This window comes from Mizuhopecten yessoensis, unplaced genomic scaffold, assembly GCF_002113885.1.
Source record: "Mizuhopecten yessoensis strain PY_sf001 unplaced genomic scaffold, ASM211388v2 scaffold9101, whole genome shotgun sequence".
NCBI classification, from domain to species: domain Eukaryota; kingdom Metazoa; phylum Mollusca; class Bivalvia; order Pectinida; family Pectinidae; genus Mizuhopecten; species Mizuhopecten yessoensis.
The window spans coordinates 233,895-254,687 of NW_018407879.1; the positions used below are offsets into that span (position 1 = coordinate 233,895).

Consider the following 20,793-nt stretch of genomic DNA (forward strand, 5'->3'; position numbering starts at 1 on the left):
TATCAATCACGTATTTGCTTGTTGAACAATCAATGCGGCAGATTTCATTTTATAAAAAGGGACCTTTATAGCTCACCCGGCATTTCAATTTCAATTTAAAACCTGCAAAATGCCAATCAATGTTATCAAAGGAATACAAGAAGAGCAAGTTGCAAGTAGAACTACATGTAAATATGTTTAGATGAATGAAACACCGAGTACATGAGCTACCATGCTATGTCCAAGGAAGGTTTAGAAGGTTACGTCTCAAGGGGTTGGTCTGGAGCGAAGATATTTGGTTATTGGGTACGGATAAATCCCCTAAATGAATAGACGAAGGATTTTATTGATTTCCCTTTATTTCGTCCATTATGCTATACCCCTCTGCCTGGGGAGCCACACGCACTTGTACTGTTCATATAAACATGCGTTCCACTTGCTAAAGGATGTTCCAGACCAGATTTTGTTCAAATCACTTTGAAGTAGAAGGAATTTAGATATTAACCTCTATTTCTGCTATTGAGCCCATCCCTCTGCCTTAATGGGGCCACACCGTCTATTCATACAAAATGTAGTCCTTTTGCCTATAGATGTCAAGTGACAAATTTGGTGATTATCCCTCTATTCACACAAAAAGAGAATGTTTTAAAAAGATTTCTCTTTATTACCCTATTCAACCTCTTCCCCCTCTGGCACAAAGGTGTGGGTGTGGGTGTGTGTGTGTGTGGGGGGGGTGGGGGGGAGGGGGGCACATACTCGTTAAACTCTTTATACAAAATTGATTCCCTTTTTCTCAAAGATGCTCTAGAACAATTCTGGTTAAAATCCCCTCATTGGTACAAAAGGAGAAAACAAATTCTTCCCCACTGTTTCCACTGACGGGCCCCACCTTTCTGTCCCTTCCGGCTTTTCCACTAACGGGCCCCACCTTTCTGTCCTTTCCGACTTTTCCAGAGGGTGTCGCTGCAATCACGTTTATCTTTATTTCAAAATGCATCAATGTAGATTTTGTGCAGTATTCGAGTTATATATTTTCAGCTATTCAAAAATTTGCCAGGACAAAACCCAGACCATCAGTTTTGGGCTGAAGTCCAAATCTGTTAAGCCAAATGACCAACAATTCTTTTCAAAATTTGATGCAAAGAAAAATTGAATTCATCGCCTAATTCCCGAGACTCGTTTTAACAAAAACAACATTAAAACTGTCGTCCCTTCGCATCAGTCCTGTGGACATGCATACAAATTAATATTGTACACTAATAAAAAACAAAACAAAAAAACCCCAGACAATTGTAGTTGGTGTAAATTTGAAAAAGCTTTGCAGCTGCGAAACAATGTCATTTGTTCCTTAGATAAAATAGGGCATTTTAACAAGGGCAAAATGAAATATTTGTTTACTTCATCCTCTATATAATGATATCTTTGTTGTGTGTACCCAAGTGTGCATCGTCTCGTCTATCGTTCGGCAGCTATAAAGCAAAGTAATGAAACCGTTTACTTTGAATATAGGAATAGGTTTTAAATGTTTACAATTATTTCAGGATTTTTGAATAAGTTGTTTTGCTGAATGTAAATGATCAGTACGGATTTTAATAAATAAAAACGGGTTAAACAGCAATGAAGATATGTATCGCTATCGCTGCATTTACATTTGTTTTGTTATGTTTATGTTTATAAACTGAAATAGTTTCATTAATATCTCTCTATGCGAAATGATTTTAAAAGTAATACTATGTTTTCAACAAATGCCCGTTCTTTATTACTGTAGCAGGACCAAACTGGGTGGACCCGAACCTCATTCTGAGGGGCGTTCGCCAAGAGCTCAGGTATCAAAGGATCAACAACAAGTGTGGCAGTCCGTAGCATATATTCTGGTGCTCACACAAAAATATAATGGGAGATCTAATGTAAATCATGGACGAGTACTAACTTGACGCATACTCGAAATAACAATCGAACAAACGTGTCTGAAACTGCAGTATTACAATATTCGACGAAGAGAAAAATTCCTGGAACATTCATAAAACATTCATAATGGCAATTTACTCAGTACTACTCAGTAGATTTCTTCGTTCATATCATAAACTCCGTTCAAAGTACTTGAATCGGCAATAAGGGAACTGTTTTCTTGAACGGGACAACGCCTTGCAATAACATCTGATTTCGAACCGCTAACCAACTAGATACAGTCACATTTATGCTGATAAGCCGACGTGTTATCCACTGCACCAGGATGTCTCAGTTTATATAAGTAATAAGAGCTTTTGTTAAGGTCATAGGAGTGTATTGATAAACGGAAATAGGAAGTACATCCCTAGTTGAAAATCCAATGTAGGGAGACAGTATCACAATTTCCGCACATTTTAATGAGTCTAGATCTGTGATGAATATTGTATGTTTATTATTGACAGAACAGTGGGTTCTCTCAATATTAAAGTATTTCAAAGCAATCCAGGCATTAACTCAAGTTTTTTTTTTATCAATGAGTCACATGTGTCTATTTTTCTGTACTTCAGGAAACCGGCTACCTATTTCATTACTGTGAAGTTTTTCAAGAAAGATAACTCTTACATGCAATTACCATGTGTATATGGTTTTATTTTAAAATGTTAATTTTTAATCGTGTATTGATAATTAATTTTACACAATTTCAGCATTTATTAAATTGATATACTTTAATGTAATTCTAATCTATGCAGTATAATTTGTATTGAAAATTGTGTTTTTCATTTTTTTGCAATATTCACTCCTTTTTACATAAATTTCAATCTAAAATCCTTAAAATTCTGACAACCTATATTTCTTTTGTGGCAGAAAATTGTCTTTTCTTCAAAGCAATATAACTACAAAATTTGAAGAAATTATACTGAGAAATGGAGACACAATCCTATTACCTTAAATAACAATAGTGTTGATAACTTTTTATTATCAGAAGGATATTTCTGCTATTTCTTATTTTTCTTACATAGCAAAATGTTTTTTTTTTTAAACTTTCCGTTAAAAATCAAAGTCTGCCATTTCTATCAATTTAGTTAATACTACTACTTTATATGTGAATTATTAAGTTGTTTAGCAAACCAAGTGACGTAACAGATCGTTATCAATTCAGGTGATTTGTAAGCATTGCCTCTGACCCAGTCGACTACATAAAGTTGCCATTTGTTTGATTTTACTTCAATGTCATCTCGTAAATTCAATAATGCATAATGATCACGTAAGTATGGCATCAACCATGCGCCTGATGAGATAAATAGCAGTCGGGAAAAAATGCACAAGCGTTCGAACACGTGCAGTGTCCTCCAAATCGGTTCTGAAAATGTTTTATCAGGAAACAGGAATACGCACTTCGTAATTTTAATGGGGTCCTTAAATGTTAATAGGACACTGCACAAAATAATCCGTAAACCTTAACATGCTGAAGTAACGGTGCAAAGATGATAAAATATTCACAAATATACAAAGTAATCACCTTTTAATTACGATTTTATATGACAAAGGAGAAGCGATGATAAAACAAAATGTCATGATTTTAAAATACGAACATATCATCTGTGTGCACTTAAGTGTAAGCTGATGGATTGGGCGAAATCAATCTAAAACCAAATCAGTCAGATTGCAATATCCGATAAAAAATATGAAAAAAAACCTGATGGCCAGGAGTGGAAATATTCTCGACCAACACACGTGTGTATAAACACGGGAGTTGTCTACCTCTCTTCGTGGTACAGAAGGCGTTCGTAATGAATCAGTAAAAAAGACGACCACGGAGATATGAATCATTTTGGCTACAAGAAAAAATATTGTTGTTAAATATTATCTTCATGACCGTATACAAATATTTCTCGCATGTCGTATAGAGATATCCACTTACGCCTCGGTCGGGATTATGTTACAGAATATCAGCCCTGGACTGAGAAAACCCGATCTCGCACAGTTGCAGGTATTATTATAAGTCAGCGAGATTTAGCAAATCCTATATTTGCAAAAAAGTTTGCACAGAAAAAGTAATCATATCTTTCGTACGTGTACGGTAAATATATCGTAAAATGCTTTAATTTCATCACGTCGCCTTTTCTGCATTGCGGCATCGGAGAGTTCCATATTCGTGACGTCACGTCATTAATGCACCATTGTGACGTCACGTCACGTGAATTGGGGTGTAAGATAGAAATTTCCTACACCCCTTTCTTACCCTCGACAGTTCTATCTTACACACCGGTAAATGAGAGAATGAAAGCAAAGTAGACAAAATATGATAAAATGCAAGTGGAAATCTTACGTCTGTACATAATCCACAAAGTTTTCTAGAATTTGTTACTACATACGTGTTCATCAAACCTGTCTATCACGTGGTACTATAAGATATATAACGACTTAAATGGAGAGTGTGCCATGATCAGATTATACACGTGATATATTGCAGAACAAATTATCCATGTTGAACACTGTCACACAAATATCTATAACGTCATTGGAAACTGACGATTACAGTGAGCGAAGATAATATAGAATCACATGTAAGAAGCTACCATTATGCCCATTTCTACCGTGTATAGTAACTACATCCAGATGACATCAAAATATATGTGTATATGGTTTATAATGATATGGACATAAAATTCAGATAAAGTAGTCGATTCCGACCAGTTATAAAGTTATTGTGCATAAATAGCTCTGATTAGGTAGTCTATAGCGCTCGGAAATAAGCTATTGATGAATAATGTTGTGTATGTTTTAAGAAACGGTGTGTAGAGCTCCCTCTGGCGGTTGGCAGCTCCTCTGATGATATCGAGGGCGGTGTCGGAAGGACTTGCCGCCGATCCGATCAAGCGCTGTAGCGGCACTCCATCGCGAACAACAGCCATTGACGACAACGCATTTTCTGTAGCTGGAATCATAACAGAAGGATAATATTGAATTAAGTTTTCTAGTTTTCTCTAATAGATAGGTAAGTGTCGGAAAGTGTAACGAACAAACGATAAAATGAAAACGGACATTACAGGCGTTTATAAGATATGTCACTACGTATGAGGTAAGTTAAGGAGTGACAAATGTTACCTATGAATCCCACGATACACATTGTGATCGAAACGTTGCTGTCTTTCATCCTTAGTTCCTGCCTAAGTCCACTAAAAAACCCGCCCAGTGCGTACTTAGTAGCGGCGTAAGAGACAGAGAATGGCGGGGCCGATTTACCTGTGAGGAAATTCAAATAAAAAAATACAGTTTTGTCGGAAAACAATAAATCTAAGAAAGACTACATCGTAATTTATATATGCAGTATTTATGATCGAATATCTGCATGAGTTGCCCTTGTATAAACACGTTGCGATCACAGGCACTGGTCTCGTCTCGTCTGTTGATGCACCTTCAAAATGGCTTATATCATTACGATTAGCTATTGTCAACATGGCTTGCTTGAAAACTAGGCTGGATGTCCGAACGGATATTTCTAGGGTATGAACAATCATATTTAAATGAGTTTGATACCTATGGTTCGATGAATAGCATACACGCTGCGTGTTTGGAGCTACCCACTAGCGATTTACCGTGTCCAATCTGGGACAGTACAGTATCCGACTCACTGATGAAACCTTACTGTTTCATGAAATCTACCAAAGGTAATGCAGCATGCTTTATAGTAGAGATAACAAATATTGTCCTGTCAATCCAGAACCTCCATAGATATATAAATAGTTATGACGAAATTACATGTTTTCCTTAGCAGGGCCATTTACCTGGAGCAATGAGGTAAAGAAACTTTGATCATACATGTAATACAGGTTAATAACCAGACGAGGTTAGTGCCTGTTACACAATCAACCACGATGGGTGGTTCTGGTGTTACTACTACATCGACGAACGTACCTGCGAATGATGACAGAACAACTACATGACCGCCAGACTTCTCCAATTCGGGAAGAGCGTGCGATGCCAGATGTACGTAAGCCTTGAAGTTCACCTCAAACACCTTGTCTAAGTAAGCCATATCTTCGTCGTTACCGCTCCAGAAATGGAGATCTTGGGTCAGGATATGGTTCAACACTAGATAGTCTAGGCCTCCCATCCTCTCTGTGGACTCCTAGGGTGCAGGCAAAACGGAATACATGAGAAAAATCAAATTTGTTTTTCCGAGCTGGCAAATCGGGTGGCCGGCTCAAATAGTAATTAGGAATTATACAACTATATTCGATGAGGATACCTTATTAGATCCTTATACAACATCATTAATAAAGATGGGTGCCTGTCTAAAGGGATCATGTTCACTAATTTTTTTTGATCATGATTCCTTTTATAATTACTGAGAATACTGGTTACAAACATGGTTAGAAAACAGGCGAACTAACAGTCGCCGGACCACAAACGAAGGGCGATTTGTTGCTGGTTGCCGGAGTCCAAAAGATGTATTATATAAAATATGCTCGCTGTGGTTTGATAAATGTTGGTGAAACGAAAAGACAATCACAACAACAAATGAACATTTACCGTTCGGTAGCGAAAGGAAACAGTGTTTATATCACCCTTGCAGCCCCCTCATCCGATCTTTCTATCCTATCTTTGGCCGTATGTATTCAAAAGATTTATTACCCTGCAAATAACTCTAAAACTAATACCATAGGTAACAAGATGGACGCTGTCTTAGACTTCTTTGAACTGCTTGCTATATATCGTAACGACTGTTCAGATTTATTTAGGAAGTTCGGCAAAAGTAGGATACACTCATACAAATAACATATCTTTGTACACACTCTGAAAACATATTTTCAGCCATAGACATCGATATTGCAACAGTCCAGACAAATGCAAAGCTACATTTGAAAATTTAGCAAACAAGTCTGTTAACGCTTACATACAACCGTACTTCAAATACAAACTTCTTAACCTGCATTCTTTTCTGATTTATTAACTACAAGCAAACGCTACGACAGCTCAAATGTAAGGACCTTACAATAACTCCCCCTTCATCAACTCTTGGTCTACATACTGGTACAACAATTGACCAGAAACACGTAGAATCGGGCGATCTCCCATCATCGATTGGAAAGTGAATGTCGTTTTTCGAAATTGTCGAAAGCTAAATTACGTTTTACAACTCCGTATCCATGCCTTCTGCACCAATGCGTACTATATACACTATTATATATTACCTACATGTAACTATAACGATAAGCATCATTAACGTTCACCAATGCACAGCATTACCATATTTGTGTAAATAAACCACATACTCACAATTGTCATATGTTAAAGTTAACGAGCCGATAAATCTTTTAAATACCCAATTGAGGTTGTCTTACAGTGCACAGATAATGCACTTACCACAAAACGAGCTTTTTGAAATGAAACAAAATTTGCATATGTTTGTAAAGTACGCATAGCTCTATGATTAATCACTTAAACATCACCCTTTCATACGAATGGGGTATACTGAATGTCACTATAGGAACTTTCTAGTATTTTAAACGTTGACAGGTGTCATAGAAAAAAAAAACCCAGTATTTAATGATTAATATAAACCTTGATTAGTTAATTTCATCCTAAGTATACTTTTCACCGTCGTATATTCCAGGAGGTTTGTGTTTTGCATTAGAAACGACGACCATTGTTGTTCCGTACCGTGACTGCAATTGTTATAATAATTGCATGTCTTACTGTGACACATTTCCCACATCTCGAGCGGCACTGTTCAAACTCTATTCCTTTATTTATTGCTTGATAATCTTCTTTTAAACTATTTCATCAATTTAAACATAATAAAAACTTATTCTGAAAAAAGGCTTACATATCATCCTGTGCAGAAACACTTGTATTTTTATTGTAACAATGTATCATTTGTATTGATACATTATTCATTTGTACACCACGGTAGGTTAATAACAGAGAACAATTAGAAACGCTGAAAGCATAAACATATTTCTTTATTATATATTACATGTTTATGGGGCAAAGAAGTAATTCCAACAGTGTGGACAAGTTTAGGTTGTCAAATTTTCGGAGCAATCCGCTCCTTTTTCAAGACACAGTGAAACAGAACAGTTACATGTATATATACATCATATTACAAGAAGATAGAATTGATATACTATAATTGAAAATATAGCTTTTATATAAAACCAATAGTCCCCTCGGCTAAAGACAGCCGAAGGCAGCAATTACGCTGAGAGCATCGCGGCGAAGGAACGCTGATGTAGAGGACCTATTCTTGCGCAAGATGCACCGTCATATAAAGTGAGTCAACGAGAGATATCAAAAACGTAGAACATGTGCATTTGGAAATCTGGCCCGGTAAATGTGAAAAATCTCCAATCTGCTACGGAATGTATCATTAGTCGCCTCTCAATACTGCGATGGATCTAAGTCACAGTAGGGGGTTCCACTTAGTCGCCTCTTACATGTTTATATATACATATGGGTAAAAACGTAATAACGACAGTTCAGATAAGAAAGTATATATCTTTTTGTATATATTCTTTAACATTTGATCTTACATAGATATTTCAACAATTGTAATTAAAATTGTGTTTCTTTTTTAGTTGCTTATATATTTTCGGTGAATTTTGCATTCCTTCAGATAAAGGCGATACCATCCGTCTTCCAACAACAGTCTAGCATCAAGATTCGAGATTTTCTCAAAACTCTGATAAATCAGGCGGCAGTGTACTGGCTGCTACTGACAGTGATCATAACTAAACAGCATTGTCAGATTTGCACGATGATGTCCGACAACGGTGACGCCTACGTCTTCCTGAAAAATACCCCATATAAGACCATGTACGATATAGATAAGATCACAAGCTTACGCGAATTATTTATTTTTATAAAATTGACTGAATCAATAGATTGCTAATGGAGATGAAATTTCAAAGGGTCCGGTTTGCGAGGACATGTTTTGTCAAAAGATACAATAACTTGTTAATGTGTTTCGATCAACAATCTGAAAATAATTCAGAAATGTTCGTGAATTGAAAAGGTGTTTGGTACCACCGCTTACAACATTGTGTCATTGTTGTCTTAAACAATGCTTCATGTAGCAACAGTGTCAATCATTGGCGTCCTACTAGCAGAAATAGGGCTATACATCTGGAAAGGGTATTTTCGGTAATGTTGATAACATATTGCCCCCTCCCCAGATCTGTTGGTACGATATTACAAGAGACATACGAGATTAGAATCGCTAATAAAACGTCAAATTTTAAACAACTGTTACATAGTTCATCATTTAGTATGTCAGAAGGCGATGACGCTAAGAAAGGCCAGTAATACAATAGTAGTGTTGCAGGTATTACCAATGTGGAGTAAACATGAAACATGCAATAGTTCATGGGCCAGACTAACAACGAACTACGTACTCGTTCTACTCTACAGCGGCAGCAGAATGAAACGGAAAGTTTGAGAGTACATAAATCTACATAAAATGAGAACGAGGATGATGTTTTATTCTTGACAACATACTGATCTCTAACTCCATTTTATACATATTTGCAATGTTACGGTAATGTTACATTTGATAACTGGGCATAGGACCTGGTTTGACGGAGAAAACAACTTTGAAATGCTTTATAACTTCCACATTTCTGAACATGATGGATTTAAATTGTTGTAGATAATAATACATCTGAGGAAAATAAATAAAACACGAAAGAAAACCCATATTTAAGACCTTTCATGAAAGTATGCAAATCCTATTTAGTTTGTGGCATTACTCTAGACTACCTTGAAATTGTTTCAAAAGATAAAAATTACAATAGTCACTTTAAATATTCAATGAGACAGTTGCTCTTTTTCTCATATTTTTTTATTTCTTAGTTTGTATTGGCCCTAAAGACATCTTTAGTGATGATGGGCCGTGGAGAAAGTGATAACAATGCTGATTTAGCTGGTCAGAAAACAAACAAACATAACTCTTACTTTTGGTTAGCTCCCTCAGTTCATGGAGCCTTTTGAGTATTTGTATTTCGTCGAGATCTGTAATTTTGTTGTCTACTGCACGTTTTGTTCTTCCGTTCCCAAGACTGATAATCTTCATTAGTCCGTCGTCAGGTGAATAGTAAGTCGATTTAACAGCATCGGTCTTGGAGAAAAATAAAAGGGATGAAGAAAATGAAAACGAAACAAAGAAGCTTACAATGCTATATCACCAAGTATCACCTTACTAAACAAAAGTTACTTGATATCCTGGGCATGGCGAACCGGTGTTTCATTGTGTGTAAACATTTATCACTGTTTTATAATTACAAAAGAATCTAAAGTTTGCATGCTATTTTGACTACTCGATAAACATAAAAACCCGCAGGAAGTATTCAAGAAATAAACGGCATGTAGAAAGTAGAATTATCTTTATTCCCTCGCAACATGTAAATATACATTATATACACTCGAAATTGAACGCACCTTGAATGGAACTGCCCTGGCCGGTTTAGAGTCCGAAACAGCCAGGAAACATAGGCAAACAAGGAGAACTGCCCCAAGCATCATGTTTAGAAAGGCTGTTGATAGATATGACAAACTCGCCAACAAGATTTCAGAACATCGCTCTGCCGCAGGCTATATACAGCCCTCCCGTTTCAGTTCAGCTGTTTTTTTATATTTTGTGCTGCAGTCATGTGTGCAGGCAGCGCAATTGCTACATAAACACATTTTGTGCATCACTCCATTAAGCGCCAGTTCATCCATCAGTCTATTATGACATCACACTTACTGTCTGAACTATGTATTTGTAAATCGACAAATCCTCGTGAAAAAACCGACAAATGAAAATTACCCAAAAAACTCGCACTTCTGTTTATTGACGCATAGTATACCTCTAAAGGATATTTTAATAAAACGCATGTTGAATCACAAATTAGACTAGGAATATACTTTAATGATATTAATCACGTAAATACGTGTTCATCAATCAAACAACAGATTTCATTTTATTAATTGTTTTTATACATTTTGGATCAAGTTTGATGTTGTTCTTAGGCCTAAATTTTATGAATCTGAAACAAAAATCACCTTGAAACCTTTTGATTTTTTCTTAAATTTTGTTCGAAATTACGTTCAATATCCCGTCGTTGTCTGCACACTGACATTTGGCAAGTAAACTGACACATTAATTTATATTTCAAAATGCAAAAAATGTATACTTTGTACAGTAAATATATTATATGTTTCAGGTACATGTATGCAATAACTTGTCGGACCAAAATTCAAACCAGCAGACTTGGGTTTAATTCCAAAGCTGTTTAGCCAAATGATCTATTATACTTTTGTTTTAATACATCGCCTAATTCACCAAGATAAACATCAACAATAACAATATCAAAATATGACAAAATCTCTCGTCATGTGACATTTATAAAGGTTTATATATTACACAATTAGAAAAGAAAAAAATGTAGTTGTTTCTAAAAAACTCTTCAGCTGCGAAGCAATTTCGTTTGTTCCCAAGATAAAATCAAGCATTTTAACTCAAGCAAAACTAAATATTTGTAAACCTGATTCCCTGTTTGAAGTTGTTTACTTCATCCTCTATATAATGATCTCTTTGTGTGTGCTAACAAGTGTGCGACGTCTTGTCTATCGTTCGGCAGCTCTAAACCAAAGTTGTGAAACCGTTTCGCTCTGAATATTGGAACAGTGCTTACATGTTTACATACATAGAAACTCCTTTGCTGATTTAAGATATATCAGGATTTTTAAATAAGTCGTTTTGCTGATTTAAAGTGATGAGTATGCAGTTTTATAAATACGTGTTTTTAACAGCAATGGACATTTGCTATCTCTATCGCTGAATTTAAATTCGTTTTATTATTTTTTTAACCTTAAATTATTTGTATCTTTCTACTCAAACTTCGTTTGAAAATAATAATCCGTTATCAACCAACCACGTTACTTCTGTAGCAGGACCGAACTGGGTCGACAGTCGTTAACCAGGAATCCCATTTTGAGGGGTGTCCGTCACGAGCTCGGTTCTCCAAGGTTCGTAAACAAGTGTGTCAATCCGTAACATATTTTCTTTTCTTTTACATCATATTAAAGGCTTGCAAACATTTGATAAAACTTGTTCACACAGATAATGGGCGATCTGGTGTGAAATAACAGAAAGTACCAATTTAATGCATGCTAAAAATAACAAACTAACAAACGTGACGAAAATAAGTATACATGGAAGAGTCATATTAGCAATTTACTCAGCTTTTAGGGTACTTCATGTATATCATTTACTCAGTCCCGAGCACTACAATCGGCAATAAGGAAGAATTGTTTTCCGCCTTGCAAAGACATTTGATTTCGAACAGCTAACCAAAAAGCTACAGTCGCCTTCCAGCTAATAGCCCAGCGCGTTATCCACTGCGCCAGGTGATCTCAGTTTATATAAGTAATCAGAGCTTTTCTTTAAATAACAGCACAGTGCTGATAACTTTTGCTTGTTTTACTAGCAGGAAAAAAGTGGAATTTCTTTTTTTTGTCCATAGCAAAGATTGGAAACTTTCCGTTGATAAAACACTCTGCTATTACAATAAATTTAGTTGATTTAGCAAACAAAGTGATGAACACATCTTTATCAATTAATGTGAAAGCACGTTTATTGTGTAAGCATTGCCGCTGACCCAGTCAAACACATGTAGTTAACATTCGTGGGATTGTACTCCCGTGTCATCTCGTATCACGTAGAGCGTCTGATGAGATAGGTAGCAGTCGGGAAAAGGTTTTGTATGCTTATACTAGACATAAATATAATTCATTGAGATTTTATATCTTTTCATACCCATATATTTAATATATTTATGATTCTTTTACTTCACTTGTAACCGCATCTTTTCCGGCGTGAGTGTGACGTGGCAATGTGATTATAACTCTAATATCGATAATAATAATAATAATAATAATAATTCGAGGTTCTTATATACTGCTTTATCACAACCTAGTTCGTAGGTCATCTCAAAGCAGTTCACAAAATAGTATCTGTGGTTATAGGGCCTTTGCAACCAGCCAATACCTCTCTCAACTCCCTGGGGAGCATATTCAACAATTCTAGTACTGCCCAACCACGTACCTATTTACGGCTGAGTAGACTGGAACAAGAGAAATAAAGTATCTTGCTCAAAGATACAACAAATCGCCGCGCCGTGGCGCGAACCCGCAACCCTTCGGTCACGAGCCCGGCTCCCTACCACTGGACTACCATAGTAAGTATTACCGAACCGAACTCTTAAACTTCACTAGCAGTTCCCTTACCCTGATCAGATCCTTCGTGAAAGACAGATTGGACATGTCACCAACGACGTAGCCGAATGTGGCGTTCGGGCTTCCAAGCTCTCGACATCTTGCCACGACCTAACGACATCAAAACAAAGTATACGTTTTTTACAAACCAGAAATGACACTTTAAAAGAATAAACGCATGTGTATTAAAGCCATCTCAAATAAAACGCTTTAAACACTGGACAATGTCATTCAATTCATATTTATTGAGGGCAGTTTTCTATTTACCTCTTGCAGCCTCTTTGTCCGTCGCGCCGTTACCATAACACTAGCGCCCATGCGTGCATAATGATAGGCCAGCTGCTCACCTATTCCCGTCGAGGCTCCCGTCACCAGCACGCGCTGACCTCGGATGACCCCTACAACAATCATAACCTACGATGATATGGTTTACGGACTTAACGATTTGCAATTGTCAGTTATCCTTGTAAGTGAGTACTTATTATACATGTAACGATCGCAAAATTAAGAAGTCATATATATATCTAGAAAAACAAAAAGTGATTGACCATACCGTGATAAAGCAGAACCATGAAGAATAGTATCGAGATGAACAGAATCACGATGAACAGTATCGAGATGAATCATTATCGTTATGAACAGAACCGTAATGAAGTGTTTTTTAATGAACAGAACCGTATTTAACAGAATCGACATGTACAGTATCGTGATGAATAGTGTCGTGATAAACAAAATCGTAATGAACGTTTTTGTGATGAACAGAACTTTAATAAACAGTATCGTGATGAAAAGAACCATTATGAACAGTATCGTGATGAACAAAACCATTATGAACAGTATCGTGATGAACAGTATCGAGATGTACAGGATCGCGATGAACAGTATCGTGATGAACAGTATCGTGATGAACAGAACCAATATGAACAGTACAGTATCGTGATGAACAGAACCATTATGAACAGTATCGTGATGAACAGTATCGTGTTGAACAGAACTATTATGAACAGTATCGTGATGAACAGTATCGTGATAAACAGTATCGTGATGAAAAGTATCGTGATGAACAGAACCATTATGAACAGTATCGTGATGAACAGTATCGTGAAGAACAGTATCGAGATGTACAGGATCACTATGAACAGTATCGTGATGAACAGTATCGTGATGAACAGTATCGAGATGTACAGAATCGCGATGAACAGAATCGTGATGAACAGTTTCGTGATGAACAGAACCATTATGAACAGTATCGTGATGAACAGTATCGTGAAGAACAGTATCGAGATGTACAGGATCGCGATGAACAGTATCGTGATGAACAGTATCGTGATGATTAGTATCGAGATGTACAGAATCGCGATGAACAGAATCGTGATGAACAGTTTCGTGAAGAACAGAACCATTATGAACAGTATCGTAATGAACAGAACCTCTATGAAACAGTATCGCGATGAACAGTATCGCGGTAAACAGTATCGTGGTAAACAGTATCGCGGTAAACAGTATCGTGAAGAACAGTATCGTGATACACAGTATCGTGATGAAATGAACCTCCATGAACAGGATGTACAGGATCGCGATGAACAGTATCGCGATGAACAGTATCGTGATGAACAGTATCGAGATGAACAGTATCGCGGTAAACAGTATCGCGGTAAACAGTATCGTAATTAACATTTTCTTGATTAACGTTATCATAAACATCATAAACGTGAATAAAAAGTCGGGACAGACAAGTACATGTCAAGCTGTGTCCTAAGTAAAGGTCGTAAGCGGCGACTAATGTCAAGCTGTGTCCTACGTAAAGGTCGTAAGAGGAGACTATGGTCAAGCTGTGTCCTAAGTAAAGGTCGGAAGAGGCGACTAAAGTCAAGCTGTGTCCTAAGTAAAGGTCGTAAGCGGCAACTAATGTCAAGCTGTGTCCTAAGTAAAGGTCGTAAGAGGCGACTAATGTCAAGCTGTATCCCAGGTAAAGGTCGTAAGAGGCGAATAATGCCAAGCTGTGTCCTAAGTAAAGATCGTAAGAGGCGACTAATGTCAAGCTGAGCCGTAAGTAAAGGTCGTAAGAGGCGACTAAAGTCAAGCTTTGTCCTAAGTAAAGGTCGTAAGAGGCGACTAGTGTCAAGCTGTGTCCTAAGTGAAGGTCGTGTGAGGCGACTAATGTCAAGCTGTGTCCTAAGTAAAGGTCGTAATAGGCTACTAATGTCAAGCTGTGTCCTAAGTAAAGGTCGTAAGAGGCGACTAATGTCAAGCTGTGTCCTAAGTAAAGGTCCTAAGAGGCGACTTATGTCAAGCTGTGTCCTAAGTAAAGGTCGTAAGAGGCGACTAATGTCAAGCTGTGTCCTAGGTTAAGGTCGTAGAAGGAGACTAATGTCAAGCTGTGTCCTAAGTAAAGGTCGTAAGAGGCGACTTTTGTCAAGCTGTGTCATAAGTAAAGGTCGTAAGCGGCGACTAATGTCAAGCTGTGTTATAAATAAAGGTCGTAAGAGGCAACTAATGTCAAGCTGTGTCCTAAGTTAAGGTCGTAAGAGGCGACTAATGTCAAGCTGTTTCCTAAGTAAAGATCGTAAGAGGCGACTAATGTCAAGCTGTGTCCTAAGTTAAGGTCGTAAGAGGCGACTAATGTCAAGCTGTTTCCTAAGTAAAGATCGTAAGAGGCGACTAATGTCAAGGTGTCCTAAGTAAAGGTCGTAAGAGGCGACTAATGTCAAGATGTGTCCTAAGTAAAGGTCGTAAGAGGAGACTAATGTCAAGCTGTGTCCTAAGTAAAGATCGTAAGAGGCGACTTATGTCAAGCTGTGTCCTAAGTAAAGGTCGTAGATGCGACTAATGTCAAGCTGTGTCCTAGGTTAAGGTCGTAAGAGGAGATTAATGTCAAGCTGTGTCCTAAGTAAAGGTCCTAAGAGGCAACTTATGTCAAGCTGTGTCCTAAGTTAAGGTCGTAAGCGGCGACTAAGGTCAAGTTGCGCCCTAAGTAAAGGTCGTAAGAGGCGACTAATGTCAAGCTGTGCCCTAAGTAAAGGTCGTAAGAGGCGACTAATGTCAAGCTGTGTCCTAAGTTAAAATCGTAAGAGGCGACTTATGTCAAGCTGTGTCCTAAGTAAAGGTCGTAAGAGGCGACTAGTGTCAAGCTGTGTCCTAAGTTAAGGTCGTAAGAGGCGACTAATGTCAAGCTGTGTCATAAGTAAAGGTCGTAAGCGGCGACTAATGTCAAGCTGTGTCCTAAATAAAGGTCGTAAGAGGCAACTAATGTCAAGCTGTGTCCTAAGTTAGGTCGTAAGAGGCGATTAAAGTCAAGCTGTGTCCTAAGTAAAGATCGTAAGAGGCGACTAATGTCAAGCTGTGTCCTAAGTGAAGGTCGTAAGAGGCGACTAAAGTCAAGCTGTGTCCTAAGTAAAGGTCCTAAGAGGCTACAAATGTCAAGCTGTGTCCTAAGTAAAGGTCGTAAGAGGCGACTAGTGTCAAGCTGTGTCCTAAGTGAAGGTCGTAAGGGCGACTAATGTCAAGCTGTGTCCTAAGCAAAGGTCGTAAGATGCGACTAGTGTCAAGCTGTGTCCTAAGTAAAGGTCGTAAGCGGCGACTAATGTCAAGCTGTGTCCTAAGTTAAAGTCGTAAGAGGCGACTAATGTTAAGCTGTGTCCTAAGTAAAGGTCGTAAGAGGCGACTTATGTCAAGCTGTGTCCTAAGTAACGGTCGTAAGAGGCGACTAATGTCAAGCTGTGTCCTAAGTTAAGGTCGTAAGAGGAGACTATGGTCAAGCTGTGTCCTAAGTAAAGGTCGTAAGCGGCGACTAATGTCAAGCTGTGTCCTAAATAAAGGTCGTAAGAGGCGATTTATGTCAAGCTGTGTCCTAAGTAAAGGTCGTAAGCGGCGACTAATGTCAAGCTGTGTCCTAAGTAAAGGTCTTAAGAGGCGACTAATGTCAAGCTGTGTTCTAAGTAAAGATCGTAAGAGGCGACTAATGTCAAGGTGTCCTAAGTAAAGGTCGTAAGAGGCGACTTATGTCAAGCTGTGTCCTAAGTTAAGGTCGTGAGAGGCGACTATGGTCAAGCTGTGTCCTAAGTAAAGGTCGAAAGAGGCGGCTAATGTCAAGCTGTGTCCTAAGTAAAGGTCGTAAGAGGCGATTAATGTCAAGCTGTGTCCTAAGTAAAGATCGTAAGAGGCGACTAATGTCAAGCTGTGTCCTAAGTGAAGGTCGTAAGAGGCGACTAATGAGGACACATCGATAAAACTAAAATACATGTAGATTTGTTGCATTATTTTCCAAAGTATGTGTCTTTATCATTCACTTTTTGTTTTTACAAACAATGGGATGGGAGAATATCGTATACATTCCATCAGGTCATTATCACTAAGATTTTAAAATCCAAATGTACGCAAAAATTATTTGATCTTTTACAATTGAGAATAAATGGTTATATATAAATATATATATTTACCTTCATCGAAACCTTGGAACCACCAGAGTCCCGCCACCAAGCCCACCAATACAGCAAGTACTTTCGTCCACATACTGGCAATCCAATACGAGCCAATCAAATCTATCGACCTCTTTCAGCAACAAATAAAATATTAACTCTTAGCTAAAAATAATCAAATGGCAGATTTTAACACCAGTCAAATGACGGCTTTCATCCCAACCGACCAATCGAGTGTCGTCTTCTATAGCCTACAAATAAAAGGAATACAAAATACTATGCATTTCACCCCAAAACATTAATTGATTTATCTAGTCCTCAATGCCCCTACTAGAATTAATTAATGGTATTAGGGGTATCGGTAGTTAGGTTATAAAGGAAGAAATATATATCCATGGTTTCTACACCTGAAATTAACAATTGTAGCTATTTCTATATGATTTACATTGGTATTAAAATCAGTGCCGTTGAAACGTTTTAGACATAAAAGGCATGTCACATATCGATCCTTCATACAGAAATGTTCAGCAAAAACTGGGATATCGCGGGTGTTTGTAACTACAGTGTAGGTCAGTATCAAATTGTGACATATCTGTATGATATCAGAGAAACACTCAGGTATAACTGTGGTGCGACGTCGTGAGATTTTCTGACATTGTTCCCTTTAAGGTCAAACAAAAAATATTCGGTGTTTCCGGTAACCCTACGGACCCTTGTTTTCTGTGTCTTTCCTTAACTGTTTAATGCGATTTTTTTCAAAAGAAGAACTGTTTAAGTCAAGACCATTCTCCTATATAAATCACATAAACTTGTTAGCTACCTCCCTACCCCAAATTTGCCCAACATGTTACAGGAAATGTATCTATTTTTGTCTGGCCTAAAGGAGTTATCATCAATTAAATTTACCTGCAGATTTCTGCTTATCAAAGCTTGTAAGCAGTCGGCAGGTTGTAATAGGTGCCCGATTCTTACCTACAAAATGTACATGGGCCTGATTACAAAATTCGTTATCTATCAGTTAATCCTCTGACGTACAGGAGTATTATCAAACGTTTTAGAGGTTAGGTAAAAGTTAACACTCGATTTATTCAAAATACTCACACAATAAAAGTATATGCAAAGAGATGAAAAGATGAAAACAAATAGATTGTTAACATTTCTGTTAACAATTTAAGGACACGAGTTAATCACAGGGACTCGTTAACATTGCATCTCCACGCGGTCCAAGTTAGGTTTCCATTCCTTATTAATCGAATCATAAAATCCATGCTATTCGTCAGCAACGCGTCAGTATATGAAATGTTATTAATATTTTGTCTGTATGTGGTTCCCTTTAAACCCACTTAAGCCAGGTGTTTGACACGAGTACTGACACTATTGGTATTGTGTACTGGGGACCTCTACCCGATTCACTCCACTACGTACGTGTACACACATTGTTTCACACATACAATACGTATATGCTGACATGTAGGGCTACACATTATATACAATGGGGTCATTATATAGGACTATACACAAATCTTACCAGTCGCATTCTCATAATAAAAGTGTGTTCAGGGCAATATCCATGTCACACAAAACCGATGTCAACATGTTAGTATAACTCACGATAACGACGTTCTGTACAGCATAGAAATACTCCGTGAACTGGGGAAGACAATCAACTGCTAAAACAAAAGTAATTGCCGTGTTAGTGTAGTTAGTAACATGTAGAGATTACATACCCCAAGTACGCGTGCGTTCACACACGTGCAATATCCTCCCAATCGGTTGTGTGTCCCCCAAGGTCTCGGTCAGAAACTGTGACTAAAGTCAGTTAGAGTTGTCTCCCTTCTGTCATATTGTTTACAATGCAACAACACTTGTGGCGTTAAACAACAAAACGTAAGGGAGGCAACACTAGCAGTACATTTATAATATAGACATAGTGCCTAATAAATGCTCATCAAACCACACCAGTTTGGTCCTTTTATAAATGTTCAGGTCCCTACTCTGGATCTTTAAAGTATGCATGTAGTGTAAACATATATACAGGTATTTGAATTAAGTAAATAGAGAAAAATATTTATAGATAATATAGAATCAACCAGTCCCGGATCTCCGGACCGTGGTACTTTTTTATTTCTTTTTAGTCTCTATTTGCTAAATTCAAGTGCCTGTATATATACATAGCATAGGCCTCGAGCTCGAGGCCGCTCCTATGGGATGATGGTTAACGAGGCTCCTATGGGGATTGTGAGACTTGTGTTTGTAGTTGTTGTAGGTCTCGTTAGTCCTGTTTCAAACTTATTTGTTGGATTTACTTGTATTGACAACTCCCGTGAGTTGTGACAGACACAAATATCTAGTCTATTCGTCTATGATCTATTTATCAAATTTACATTGTATCCTATTTAACTTTAGATATATCTATATATAAATTTTTCAGCTAACCCCTATTTCCCACACAAACCTTGTAACGATGAACGTCGAATAGACGAAATGACCCATTTTGTGTGTTCATACGGGTATTTATTTATGTCCAATTCAACAGACCCAAGAGTCCATTAACAGAATGGATAACAACATTACAATACAAGTATAAAATATCACAGTCAGTTATGCATGTAACACAGACTAAAAGATACTCATACGTAAAACAAAAGGAATTAGTGATAGCAAATATTTTTTAACCGTACTTTGAACTCTGGGAGAGAGAAACAAAACATATCACAGTCTGGTGCAAAATCAAGAAAGTTAAAATGACATTGAATCCTGTTTAAAATACTGTACTTTCTAACGTTTATTCTACCTCTCTGGCATTTAAACTGGTTGAAACGAATAATTCGTAGATTACGACAAGGGACTAAAAACACATTTGCTTGACTAAATATTGACAATTAAAAGCACTATTAACACATTTGTAAATAAATACACAGTCTAGAAATGCCCGCCTATGTTCGTGACTAGGAAGATTAGAATGCCTACAAGTGTCAGCGTAAGACATGGAATTGTATTTAACGTTTGCCTTAAAACATAAAAATTTCAAAAATTTGAATTAAAGATGTTTGGTAAGGAGACCATATCTTCAACAGTATTCCAACTGACTCCTGAAAAGACTTATATATAAAGACCCTATAACAAATATTTCAGTAAATTGACAATAGATGGTAGTTCATTGATAAAAAACAAGGAAAAGTTT

General features: G+C 37.3%; 2 protein-coding genes across 3 annotated transcripts; both read right to left on the minus strand.

The window, feature by feature from the left end:
• Positions 1–4,104: 4,104 nt before the first annotated feature.
• On the minus strand, positions 4,105–19,593 carry LOC110457323 (hydroxysteroid 11-beta-dehydrogenase 1-like protein). 2 transcript variants are annotated; one of them, XM_021508541.1, is made up of 7 exons: positions 19,337–19,593; positions 17,631–17,742; positions 13,459–13,589; positions 13,204–13,302; positions 5,848–6,061; positions 5,038–5,175; positions 4,105–4,867 (listed from the first exon to the last, which is right to left on the minus strand). In XM_021508541.1, exons 2-7 carry the CDS (start codon positions 17,701–17,703, stop codon positions 4,635–4,637), a joined length of 888 nt encoding a protein of 295 aa, XP_021364216.1. In that variant the 5' UTR covers positions 17,704–17,742; positions 19,337–19,593; the 3' UTR covers positions 4,105–4,634. The 2 variants fall into 2 exon arrangements, with proteins under 2 accessions (XP_021364216.1, XP_021364215.1); XM_021508540.1 differs by having other exon boundaries at positions 17,631–17,860.
• Positions 8,250–10,755, minus strand: LOC110457324. Its single transcript, XM_021508542.1, has 3 exons — positions 10,372–10,755; positions 9,889–10,051; positions 8,250–8,725 (listed from the first exon to the last, which is right to left on the minus strand). Exons 1-3 carry the CDS (start codon positions 10,453–10,455, stop codon positions 8,667–8,669), a joined length of 306 nt encoding a protein of 101 aa, XP_021364217.1. The 5' UTR covers positions 10,456–10,755; the 3' UTR covers positions 8,250–8,666.
• Positions 19,594–20,793: the final 1,200 nt, after the last annotated feature.